Genomic DNA, 13491 nt, shown 5'->3' with positions numbered 1-13491 from the left:
AAACCTAGGGAAAGGCCAAAGCTCATGATACAGAACATCCCCAAGTTTAAAAAGAATGGAGAGGAGATAAATAATGAAACAAAAATAAAAACATTGGAAAAAATAAGCAGTAAGTTCACATTTTAGGTTTGCACACTTCATCTGAACTGGAAAATATTTCAGATGAATAGAATTTAAAAAGGAACTGAACTAGGGAAAACACAAGGGAAATGTCAAAAAAGAAAAGGAGTGAGTGGTAAGGTGCTTTAATGGTTAAATGAGAGTGATATAAGCAAGAGATAACTGGAAACATAATGAAAGAAATCAAGAAACAAAAGACATACACAAGATTTAAGCATGCATATGAGCAGCTAAACGCTTGCTATAGAGGGAGAGCAGCGAAGGTTTACTCGACTGATTCCTTGAATGGCGGGACTGACATATAAGGAGAGATTGAGTCGATTAGGATTATATTCACTGGAGTTCAGAAGAATGAGGGAGGATCTCATAGAAACCTATAAAATTCTAACAGGACTAGACAGAGTAGATGCAGGAAGGATGTTCCCAATGGTGGGGGAGCCCAGAACCAGGGGTCACAGTCTGAGGATATGGGGTAGACCATTTAGGACTGAGATGAGGAGAAATGTCTTCACCCAGAGAGTGGTGAGCCTGTGGAATTTGTTACCACAGAAAGTAGTTGAGACCAAAACATTGTATGTTTTCAAGAAGGAGTTAAATATAGCTCTTGGGGCGAAAGGGATCAAAGGGTATAGGGAGAAAGCGGGAGAAGGTATTTGGGTTGGATGATCAGCCATGATCATAATGAATAGTGGAGCACACTCGAAGGGCCGAATGGCCTACTCCTGCTCCTAGTTTCTATGTTTCTATAAAGGATGGGGAACAGATGGGTGAATGAATATAAGCACGAAAAACTGGTAGCAGGCCCCAGGATTCTTGTAGAACAGGCTTGTCCAACATAAGGTCCATGGGCCAGAGTCCAGCCCACCAAGGGTTTCCATCAGGCCCACCAACTAGAATGCAAAATGCTCATAGGTGAAAGTAAAAGATTCTGTAAGGAGCTGCTCCTCCAATCACAAAGCTCAATCGTCAGCCTTTGAGCAGCAAACGCAGGAAAGAAACTGCCTGTGATTGAAGGAGCAGTGGGAAGGTGAGTGGTGGCGTTTACCCTGAGACCTGAGGGCCAGAATGGTGGTGGTGATGAGTCAGAAGGGGATGTGGATGGGTGAGGCTAGAACTCAAGACGCTGAAAGAAGCGTCTGTCTGACGGGTTGGAGAGAGGCTGTGAGGGAGTGTTTGTCTGCCACAGGGAGAGATTGCGAGGGAGTGTTTGTCTGCCGAAGTGGGAGTGGGAGTGGAAAGAGGGAGTGTTTGTCTGCCGAGAATGAATTGAAGCTGATCAATAACAGCTCTGACAAATCCTGGATTATTCTGTCAACTTCCTGTAAGCAACAAGCACAGAATTGAAATTTTGAGTTTCAGAATGGCAGGCAATTTGCAGGTATGTATCCAAATTGCTGCTGCGTTTCTTTTTTGTTTGTGTCGGATTTGCGCATGAGTTGTGCATTTTTTGGCGGTCGAAAAACTGTAGGGCTGCAGCCTGGGATTGCCAGGTTGGAGTGCTGACTCTCTGGGAGATGCTTTGGGCCTACCCCCCCCCCCCCCCCCCCCCCCAATTTCTTGGCAGAAAGTATTCATGCAGAAATGCTGACGGTGGTTCAGTCCTTCAGCTGCTTAATTCCCATTGATAGTCACTGACCACCAGTCTGGGTTGTCAGATATAGGTCAACAACCTTAATAAATCAGCCTTAAAGGCTCATTGTAGGCAGCTAGTTCAAGTGCTGGACTTGGCAGTAGTGAGTAGGACATTAACACGAGATATGGCCATGTTGGGGTGGGAGCTTCATTCCATTTTCAAAGCTCTTAAAGAATTAATAACCAGTGCAGTTAGATTCAATTCTAGTGTTAGGTTGATCCAGTCTTTAGAGCAGGAGAGAAAGAAAAACCAACAAAATTAAAGAACTTGCATTATAGCACCTTTCACCATCTCAGGACTGACTTGCAGACCACCCTGCCACCACAGTATTCCAACAGAGAGAGAATCCCCAGCAAGGGAGGTTCTCCACCTAAGGACCCACTCTTTTCCTTTATCCCTGGAAACACTGGCACATCCATTGACAATGAAGTAATAATTAAGTAGTGCTCAGCTTTGTTTTTAAAAGCCTGTTGATTGTGGAACCAAATAAAGACAGGCAAACTTAACAAATAAAACATTAGTGTTTATACAATCACTTATCAGGTCTGTGACGAGCAGCCCAAAGTACTTCACATGCAATAGAATGCAGTGTGGCACAGTCTTTTTTCTTCTGTAGGCGAGCACAGCTTCCATTTTGCACACAAGTGTCTCACAAATGCCAATGAGCTGAATATCTGGTGTATCAGGTTGGTTGAGGTGTTGGTTGTAGATAGAATGGTGATCAGGGCGCTGGGTGAACCTCCCAGCTAGTAGAATGAAGCCATGGAATCTTTAACATCTGCCTGAACAACTGGAACAAGCAGACAGAACCGTGGTTTAGCTTTTCATCTGATGGTCCTGATAGTAGGAAAAAGACACGCTTTGTTAACTTTACCGACTTGTTTTGATTCACTTGGCCACACAACACATATTTTTACACGTATTAACACACATTTTTGAAGGAGGGGTCATTTTCATCAGCGATAGAAAGTAAAATCGGGAGGGGTATAAAACAGGCAGCTGATGTGACTTTCCCACTGGGTGGGTTAGGTTAAAAAATCCTGTTTTATTTCTCACGTAAAGCAGTGGCACTGGATGAACTACTGTACTAGTACTTGAAAACAATGGGAATGTGAGTAACTGAAAACTGACTGTGCCCAGAGAAGCAGACCATTGTGCTGCCGATTTGTCTTCACATGCTTCTGTTGTTTATCAGTGGACACAGATGTGTTACATAAACTGTTCTGCTGCCCTCTAGTGCTCTCATTGTATTCAATGGGGAAATTCATTCTTGTAACTCCCTATCTAATCGTTATTCAAGACAAGGCAGTAGCATCATCCCCAGAGGGATTAGTTTGTTATCATAAACTCTGAGAGTGAAATTTTAAACTCTGCACTGTTCTGTTGATGTTGGTGTGGAAATTGTTTTTCTTTATTTTTAGTTATGAAAGTTGTAAATTTCAAATGAGTTACCAGTGCTCAAAGCCCCCTCAAAGCCTCTAGAAAGATATCAGTGATCGTATATTACAGAATATTGTGAGGTTAATAAATACATGATATTGACTGTATGGCTGCAAAGGTTATTACATATTTATATTTGCTTGGATCATTCACTGTCTTGCACATCATAAACTAGCTAATATCAGAGAAATATTTCCTCTGTGCATTAAGCGTTACACAACTATAAGTCCCTTTTTAATTAGAACAGGCTTATGACTATTTCACATATTAACGTAATCTTCACCATTTTGATGGTGGCAGCCTTCTGTCTCGTACGATGATGGTTTACGCTGTGGTGCTCAACTCTGTGTTCAGCATCACCTGGTGTGGCTCAGGTGTCCCACTCCAGCATGGCAGGCTCTGCCGCATTTGCTGCAGAGGAAGACAGTGGGCTGAGAATGTGCACGATTTGGTTGGCCTCTGTTTTCTCTGGACCCTCTCCTCAGGCAACTGAGCTTTTCATTTTTGCCAATCTTTTCCAATGCCTATCCGAACAGTCAGCTTCCAGAGGTCACGGCCATCAGCGACTGTCTCCCAGTTGTCGGTATTCGGGATTTTCATATCTGATTTGCAGGTGTCCTTGTAGCAGAGGTATGGATGTGCAGGAGGTTGCGCCCCAGTGGTCAGTTCACTGTTCAGAAGATCTTTTTGTATACTGCCATCATCCATCCGATTAATGTGGTTGAGCCAGCACAGATGTCGTGGGCTTAGTAATGAGTATACGCTGATGGAATTAGTATGCTCCAGGACCTCCAAGTCTGTGACCTTGTCCTGCCAAGAGATGTCAAGAGTACATCTGAAACAGTGAAGGTGGAAACAGTTCAGCCTTTTCTCCTGTCTATCATACGTTGTGCGGGTCTCACCACTGTACAGGACTGTGCTGAGGACACAGACTTGGTAGACTCGCAGTTTGATGTTCTTAGTCAGGTTGTTGTTGCTCCACGCTCTGTTACTCAGTTTAGACATAACAGCTACCATAGACCAGAAACTGAACAGGACCAGCCATATAAATATTGTGGCTAAAAGAGCAGGTCAGAGGCTAGAAATTCTGCGACCAGTAACTGGCCTCCTGATTCCCCAAAACCTGTCCACCATCCACAAGGCACAAGTCAGGAATGTGATGGAATACTCTCCTCTTGCCTGGATGAGTGCGACTCCAACAACACTCAAGAACCTTGACGCACACAGGGTAAATCAGTTCACTTGATCGGCACCCCATCCACCAACTTAAACATTAACTCCCTCCATTAAAAAAAGGCAACACAGGCAAATACTTTTCTTGCGGGGAGATGCCTCAATAGTATTTCACCCCTCTCCTAACTATACTTCAGTTCTGTTGAAGGGTCATGTTGGACTCGAAACATCAACTCTTTTCTTCTCCACCGATGCTGCCAGACCTGCTGAGTTTTTCCAGGTAATTCTGTTTTTATTTTGGATTTCTAGCATCCGCAGTAGCTTTTTGTTTTTGCCTCAATAGTTGTTGTATTTGCTGTGGTCGCTCTTGTTGTTGTACATGGTGACAATCTTTGCATCATGTATAACCTGGGGCACTGCCCCTGCCCTCCAGCAGAGCATAGTTTGTGCGGTTGCTGCAGGAATGCTGGTTTCATGTGCCTGATGAGTTCAGGCAGTATGGCATCAGCAGCTGGAGCTTTGCCTATGGCAAGAGAGTCAATAGCTTTGCTAATCTTCACCACCATGTGTTCAATATCCAACTCTGCCATGACAATCAGGCTTTCTTTGGTGTCTAGAGCTTCCTCAGTGACATTATTTTCCCGAGAGTACAATTCAAGGTAGCGTTGAACCCAACTCTCTGTTTATTGTAGCTGGTGATGACCTCCCCTGCCTTTGTTTTCATTGGAGCCATTTTCTTTGCTGATGGACCTGATGCCTTTTTGATCCCTTCATACATGTCCCTGGCAGTCTCTGTGTCAAAGGATATCTGGACATTCTGACAAAGTTATAGCCAGTAATCATTGATGCACCAGGTAGCATCCTATTAGACTTTACTTCAAGCTGCTCTTAGTACATTTAGAGGTTTCTCGCTTGGAGCTCACTTGTAATTAATGAGAATGGACCACTGGGCTTTAGTGACAGGTTCCATCACAGTGATGTTAGCCTCAAACCAGTCAGCATTTTTCCACCCTAGCACCCCATATGTTGAGAGTGTGGTCTTGTAGATGGTGTCTCAAAGTATTTTCCACTTCACTCTGCACTCTCTTTGGGGATGCTGGAGAGCGCCTGTTCACTCGAGTTGAGGAACTGTTCATTCCTTTCTGGGCAGGCAGTGTGGCTGATGTTGACATGAGAACAGCATTTCAGCTTTGAATGAAAATCTTCAAGAGTTGCATCCCAACCCTGGTGCACACCAGGGAGTGATCTGTGTCACAGTCAGTGTTGTGGTAACTGCGTATATTGAGAATGCTTTTCAGACAGTCATATTTGATGATGATCAGATCCAGCTGGTGTCAATGTCCTGATCTTGGATGTCTCCAGGACACGTTGTGGTATAGTTTTTTCTGAAGGAAGTTGTTAGTTACACAAAGCTTGCTGTAGCAGCAAAGCTCAAGTAGCCTCTGTCTGACGCATTTATCTTTCCCAGGCCATGATTTCCAAGGCAGGAAGATCAAGCCTGATGGTCTGCGCCCACTCTTATGTTGAAACCCCCCAGTAGGTAAAGGTGTTTTGACTTGGGATTCTGCTGATAGCAGTGTTGAGCTCCTCATTGAATGGATCTCTCACCTCTGTAGTGGAGCACAGCATTGGAGCATAAATACTCATGAGGTTAACTGGCTCTGTTTAAGTTGAGAGGCAGATGGAGAGAACACATTCTGAATCATTTACAGGGGTTCTATCATTGAGAGTAGTGAGTTCCTTACAGAAAAGTCTGCACGCTGTTCACATGTTTCCTCTGAACTCTTCCCCTGCCAGATGAATGTGTCATACTTTTCTGTCCGTGATCCACTCTCACAAGCCTGGTCTCTTGTAGGAAAGCTATGCCAATGTTCAGACTATCAGGTTCCATGCCAATCACAGCTATCTCGTGTATTTTATTGACCAGCTGTAAGTCGTAAGTCAGTCCTCTGCACATGGTCCAGCTTGCTAACCAGAGTTGGCAACTTCTCTCTGTTTCTTTGTTTCATTTGTTTTCCTGGTGCAGTGGATTCCATCCACTTGTTGAGCAGAAGTTCTAAGCTCCAAGCACCCATTTGAGCAGATAGACCATGATGGGTCAGTACCTTACTAGTTGGGGGCTGTCCAACTTGAGGTGGGTGGTGGCTGACCAGTGGGACACGATGGTCCCTCCCACCGTTAGAGACAGCCCATAGTGCACCCATCTTCTATGCCAATTGAACTGGGCTTATCATTCGTAACTGCTGTCTCCTGTGTTATGTTAATGCTCTGCAGTGAAACTGGAGTGTCCTCTCCGGGGTGCAAGCCTGGGAAAAATTTATGGAGACCCTGGGCTGCCAAATGTTAGGATCTCTCTCTCGACCTACCTTGCTGAATCCAAAGGAACGTAAAGTACTGCTCTTGGCACTGGCTTGGTTACAGGAGTTTCTGGAAAGATGGCATGTTTAGACATCAGTCCATCTTAGGGTTCCACTCCCGGGGAAGAATTTTCTCCCCGTCGGGGGGGTTAGACTGGAGCGGGCGCGGGTGGCCAATTAAGGCCCTCTGCAGGCGGGGGGTGTAGGTTGAGTCGGGGCCTGTGCTCTTTCGCATGCAAGGAGAAATCTCCCTGAGGCACAGCGCTGCCTCAGGGAGATTAGTTTGGTATTTGAAAATTTTAATAAAGGGAAAAAAAAACATGTCCCCTCATGTGACAGTGTCACATGAGCTGGGACTTGTCAATGAATTTTATTAAAAATTTTTATTAAACTTTAAAAACCTTCATGAAACCTCATCCCACCTGTGGATGAGGTTTCATGATAAATGCGAAGGCCGCCTGGGCTCTTCGCCTGCCCTCCAACCTTAAGGTTGGTCAGGCAGCTCAGTTAATTAGCTTAATTGCAGTTTAAATGGTCTTAATAGGCCTTTGACAGTTCGGCGGGCATGCAGCCGACTCCGGTGTGCGCCCACCAAACTGAAGTTCTGAATGATGCTCGGTGACATTCACGCCCGACGTCACTGCGCATCATTTTACACATTGGCGATCCGAAAATTCTGGCCTAGATTTTTGTTTGGGTTGACCCTGTTAGCTTTCAACCTCTCCAGAGAGACCTACAAGGCAGTGGAGCTATTCACCTGTAGCTGGGAGTTTGGTTCATGAGTGTCAGGGCATGCCCACAGGCCGTTGGGGCTGCACATTGCGTGTCTGGGGGCCAAACCTCCTCCTCCTGCGGCTGTTAGGGACTCAGTTTCCATGTACTGCCAAGGAGGCCCAGCTGAGAACTTGCCGATGGAGAGGCTGTAAGGAAGAAAATTACACATTTGGCTCTCTTTTTCGCATTACTGTTAGCTGTTAGCGAGTTGTGTAGGTTGAAAATTGAAGCAAACTAACACACAAAAGCTGAAAGCATGCTTATTCTCTTTACCCACACACTAGACATATCACATCAAACCGTTGGACACACACACCATGTAAACTCTGACTTTGTGTTATGTGTTTTTCTACTCATAATGTTAAGCCTAGGTTTGCTGTGGAATATTTTTTCCTGTTATTGTTCCTAATTAAAATTTATGCTTTCAATTTTAGGTGGCCTCTTGGGTGGGGACCTCACAACAACTGGTGCAGGCACCAGTGCAGGTATGACAACTATTTAATTGTCTCACACTTAATTCATCTGAAGTTGTGGCATTTTTATTTGTAGCAATTATATATTAAATGAAATGTATGAAGTTAGAACTTAACTTAACCTATGCTTCAAAATGCTGAGCGGTCTGCAGCACAGTAGTACAGCACATCAGAACTTAAATGCACAGTGCCACAGAATGGTGGGCTGAACTCTGCTAAATTACTAATCTCAATCATATTGCTATTAGAAACCACTGAATGAAGGACTGTCCCAGAGCTTTCAATTGTCACTCATTTCTAATGAGACTCACTTATTTTGATTGAAAAATATGGCCTCTTTTGATGCGTCTCACTCTGAAAAATGACTGTGTATGTTTAAGTGAGATTGTAATCTTTGTTTCAATTTTTATCATAAATCTCACTCTCAGCATTTCCAAGATGTTGGTGAGTCTGGGCATCTCTCCAAATGGTAGGAGGGTGGGAACATTGGCAAGACAGCTGACCCTGGGCTATTTTCACATGCCTCCTCATAACTGGTTCAGAGTAGCATTGGTAAAAACCAGAGACAAGTTGCTTATTAGTCTTCTTGGCTACATTTGATATGTTTGCTGGGATGACCAGGAAGGAGAAAAAGCCTGATGAAAAAAAGTACAGAATAAATATCTTTAGTACAATTTTTAAAAATATGAACAGTGGAGCTGGAGGATTTATATCTTTTTGCACAAAAAACTATTGAAAGTTCACATTGTTCAGCTGTATTTGTGCCTGCCTATAAACTGAGGGTGGTATTTTCTTGCCTTTACTCCATAAGTTCACATGTATTGTCTAGAGCTCTGCATCATGGATTATAAAAAGAGCCATAGAAATAAATTATGAACACCAGCCAATGAAAACAATAGGTTTACAAGTGTGTGTTTTGCTAACAAATATTAGCTTAACAAATATGTTACATTTTTAGTTCATATTACATTTCTTTTGGTTAGAAATAATAAAGGCCATGTCAACCTTTCACATTAAACAATGCTTTTTTTAGATTGAAGAGAATTATGATGCTACAATAAGCAGATAAACTTGTTTTGCACAAGCACAAAGCAGCAGCTAAAACTATAAATTGTTTAATGTATTAGGCATGAACTTAAAGTAAGACATAATAATAAGTTACCTAGAAACTAGTGAAATCCCTGGAAGCATAATCAAAGTTGATCTTTCATGTATTGTTTCTCATAAAGTGTTGCTGAGTATTTTAATTGGAAAATAATAACTTTTTATAAAAAATAATCTGGTCTTTATGTAGAATGCAATATGAGGCTTAATATTTCAAAACTACACTTATTGCCTGAAGTGTCAAAGGACACACGAAAGGGGTGTGGGATGGAAGGATACTTAGGGGGCTTCACTGTCTGCTATGATGTCACGATCAGAGAATGTAAGGATTTCAATCAGTCTTGTGTCCATGGGTTTCCAGTAGGAAACATGAAAAGTCTTCTTTGTTCTTCATTTGTTTTTCAAACAGAAGATACACTGTAGTTGTTATTACTTTGCTTTAGAATGCGTAACAAGTCACATGAAATGAATTTTTGAGCAACATATTTTGTCTCTGTTAAATACAGTTCAGAGAATTTGCTTGTTCTGATTAATGGAAAATCTAGAATCCATTTTGAGTTTTATTTAAATTAGTATTTTGTTGCTAATACCTACTGTATGTTGGCAGTCTGCATTGATGGAACCATTTCCTTTGGCAGAACACTATAGTTTTAACTACAGCCTTGGAAAGTATGCTCTTTTCACCTACTGGCATGTTATGTGCTAACTCTAATCTTGGTGCATTGATTTTAGAAAGGAAAACCTTATTCACAGCTCTTGTCAGCTTTCTATTTATAGAACCAGATAGCATATTATTTGCCCTATTAAAGTAAACTCCACAAAAAAGTAGCAGAATTTAAATAAATTGATAAGTCATAAAAGTTAAAACTGCATTAGAAAACATTATAAAGGTAGAATTTTTCATGTTCATTGTTATTTTAACAGAAGATGTAATCAAATTTAAGTGAAACTGGTAAATAACTGAAATAATATAGAGTTTTATATGGTTCAGCAGATTCCATGCTTTGTAAATTGTTTCCAGTATACTGAATGAATAACTATTTCTCTTACCTCAAAATCTCAAAATTTACATGTATGAAAAACAATTTGCCAGCGAAACTCACTATTATACTTCAGTAGTTGAATTTTATACTGCCAAGTTTATGAGGTTAGGCTCGAACCTTGGAAGATTTTCATCTTTTGATTCGTTGGACAGTACCCGATGACCTGTGCAGCTTGCCAAATAATTGGTACGTAACTCCTGTCTGCACAGTGCTTTTTAAAGGGTTATATGAAACCAATAATAAGATATTCACAACATCAGATCTTTCAACTAAGAAGTTCTTTACTTGGTAGAAAACAAAAAGTATAAGAACGTAGGACTTAGGAGCAAGAGTAGGCCATTTGGCCCTTCAAGCCTGCTCCACCATGCAATTAGATCATGGCTGATCTGGTTGTGGTAACAACTCCACTTTCCTGTCTGCCCTCCATAACCCTTGACCCCCTTCTCTATCAAAAATCTGTCTCACTCTGCCTTGTATAAATTCAATGACCCAGCCTCCACTGCTCTCTGGGGCAGAGAATTGCACATATTAATGACCCTCTGAGAGAAAAATAATCATATCTCCATCTTAAAAGGGAGACCTTTTATTTTTTAAACTGTGTCTCCTGGTTCTAGTCTCCCTCATAAGAGGAAACATCCTCCGGGTATCCACCCTATCAAATCCCCACAGGATCTTGTATGTTTCAATAAGATCACCTCACATTCTTCTAAACTCCAATGGGTATAAACCCAAACTATTCAAATTTCTTCAGAAGATAATCGCTTCATCCCAGGAGTGAGTTAAGTGAACCTTCTCCGAATTTCTTCCAATGCAATTATATCATTTTTTTAAATCGGGAAACCAAAACTGTATACAGTACTCCAGATTTTCTCTCACCAATGCTCTGTATAGCTGCTTTTGTATTCCATTCCCCTTGCAAGAGATGAATCCTTCAACCACATTTGCAGGTCACATGCTTTATGTCACTGTTGCTAATAGATGAGGTGATTAGAGAGAATATTTGAATGGTGGGTGATATTAATGATGGAGAATGGAACATTCTTTCTGTTTGCATATCATTGACTGATTTTAACTTCCCTCTCCACCTGGCAGAAATGGGGCAGTATCGAGATCAACTTATCAGCACATTCTTGCTCTGCCACAGTTTTGACTTGAGCCTTCCACTAGGTGGTCCAGGTACCAATTTGAATCAGATGGGACTATTATGAACCCATGAAAATAAGCGTTCATAAAAATGATATGGCCCACTACTAATCTAGGCTTCTCTATTCTACAATCTGCCATTCACAAATCTGTCTTCCCACTCGCTAAATTAGCCTCTGGCCACCCAATATTGCACTGGCCTGGACTGGCCAGATTCTCATTTTGGATGAGCAGCTCTCAGTTAAAAAATAATGTGTTTATAATATGTTCAAAAGGCCTGGCCCATAAAATGAACCAGGATTCCTGTTGAATAGATTAGTTAGTTGGCTTGCATGGTTTGCCATCTTACCGCCTGATACTTAAATTTACCCCTCATTTTGCACCATCAAGCACTTACAGGTCAGGGATATAATTTAATTCCAACTACTCTGCCAACATGACGGTATCTCTCCAATCTCTGAAATACAACTGCTACCAAAATTGTCCATTTCCAACACCAGCTATCCCAGAGCCTCTTTGAATGTGCTGAACAATTTTTTCCTGAATTTTGACCAAGTTTGTGATGTGAACATGCACCACTGCATTAAGATTGTCCAAATTAATTTCATGTAGGACTTTTACAGCCAGCAGATAAGCTACCATCAGTTTAGGCTCGATTCAAACCTGTATCTAGACATAAAAGAATAGTTTGTTAATCCAATTCATCAAGCTATTGGAATCTATAATTAAGGACAGAGTGACTGAACAGAGCTGATTAGAGAGAATCAGCTTGGATTTATAAAGGATAGGTCATCTCTATTGAGTGGAACTGAATTTTTTGTGGGAATAACTAAAGCAGGAGACAGGGGAATATTTATGGATGTGGTTTGTATGAACTTCCAGAGCCATTTGATAAGGCTCAACACGACAGACTGTTAGCTAACATCAAAGCTCATGGAGATAAAGGCAAATTATTAAACTGGTTAGGACAGGCTTGTCCAATGCCCGGCCCACAGGCCAGATCCAGCCCGCCATGCCCAGTGATCCTGGCCCACAAACTAGTGTTCAAAATGCCAGTAAGTGGAATGATGTGGAAGATTCTGCAAGGAGCTGCTCCTGCTCCTCCAATAACAGGCCGTTTCTCCCCCATGTTTGCTGCTGATGGACGCAATAGTAACAGCAAACGTGGGAGAGAAACAGTCTCTGATTGGAGGAGCAGCGAGTAGTGTATTACATTCAGCCTAAGGCCTGAATGCTGGTGGTGGTGTTCAGTCTGGGGAGAAAGAGAGATTTTCAGGGAGAGCGGGAAGAGAGAAAGAGAGAGAGACTGGCTGTCGGGCAGGATTGTGTGAGGGGTGTGGGAGAGACTGGCTGCTGGGTCCGGGGGGTCTGTGGCAGGGAGAGATGGGCTGCCAGGTGGGGGGAGCGGGGTGAGACTGGCTGCCTGGCGGTGGGAAGAAGGGTGTTGGGGCAGAGACTGGCTGCCAGGTTTCTTTTCTTCATACCTCAAATTTTTTTAAGAATTCTTGTTTAATGTTGTGCCAAATCTTGTCTTTCTGATATTTGCTCATCAGCCCCTTGAATGAGAATGTGGCTCCTAGCATGAAAAGCCTGGGTTAGGAGAATAGTTGGCAGAAGACAGCAAGCAGGGATAATGCGTGTGCATTCAAATTGGAAGGAAGTGAAAAGTGTTGTCTTGCAAGGATCTGTGCTTTGGCCTCAACCATTGACTATATTTATTAATGACTTAGGTAACACAATAAAGAGCCATGTACCCAAGTTTGCTGATGACACAAAGATTAATGGCATTGTAAGTAGTGTAGATGGGAGCATACCATTAAAAAGTGATATTGATAGATTAAATAAATTGGCAGAACTGCAGCAGAAAAATTTCAGTGCAGTTAAGTGTGAGGTCACCCAAATTGAACCAAAAATAGGATAAATCCAAGACTTTTTAAAATAGTGAAAATCTAGGAACAGTAGATTCAGATGTTCATGTACAAAGATCACTATTTTTTAATGGAAATGAAAGGGTTGATAGCAAGAAACTGTTTCTGCTCATGGGGGAGTCTAGTCCAAGAGGGCATAACCTTAAAATCAAAACTAGATCACTTAGGAGAGATGTTGGGAAACTCTTCTTCACAGAAAGGGCGGTAGACGTGTGGAACTCTCCTAGCTCAGTTAATAATATAAAACCTGAGGTCTATTTTTGCTCGTAAAAGGTATTGCAGTAATGACAGCAAGGCAGCTGG

General features: G+C 42.2%; 1 protein-coding gene across 6 annotated transcripts in view; it reads left to right on the top strand.

Moving 5' to 3' along the window:
- The window catches only part of mef2cb (myocyte enhancer factor 2cb), a 291079-nt gene that overhangs the window by 237941 nt on the left and 39647 nt on the right, over positions 1-13491 (top strand). For all 6 annotated transcript variants that reach the window (XM_078564876.1, XM_078564866.1, XM_078564895.1 and 3 more), the window contains one exon: positions 7932-7982. In XM_078564876.1, coding sequence (XP_078421002.1) covers positions 7932-7982 — 51 coding nt within the window. The remainder of the gene's footprint in view (positions 1-7931; positions 7983-13491) is intronic.

The sequence above is a fragment of the Cetorhinus maximus genome, chromosome 2, assembly GCF_964194155.1.
Source record: "Cetorhinus maximus chromosome 2, sCetMax3.hap1.1, whole genome shotgun sequence".
Classification (NCBI taxonomy): domain Eukaryota; kingdom Metazoa; phylum Chordata; class Chondrichthyes; order Lamniformes; family Cetorhinidae; genus Cetorhinus; species Cetorhinus maximus.
Note: the sequence above shows the minus strand (reverse complement) of the source record. Positions and strands in the feature narration are given on the sequence as shown.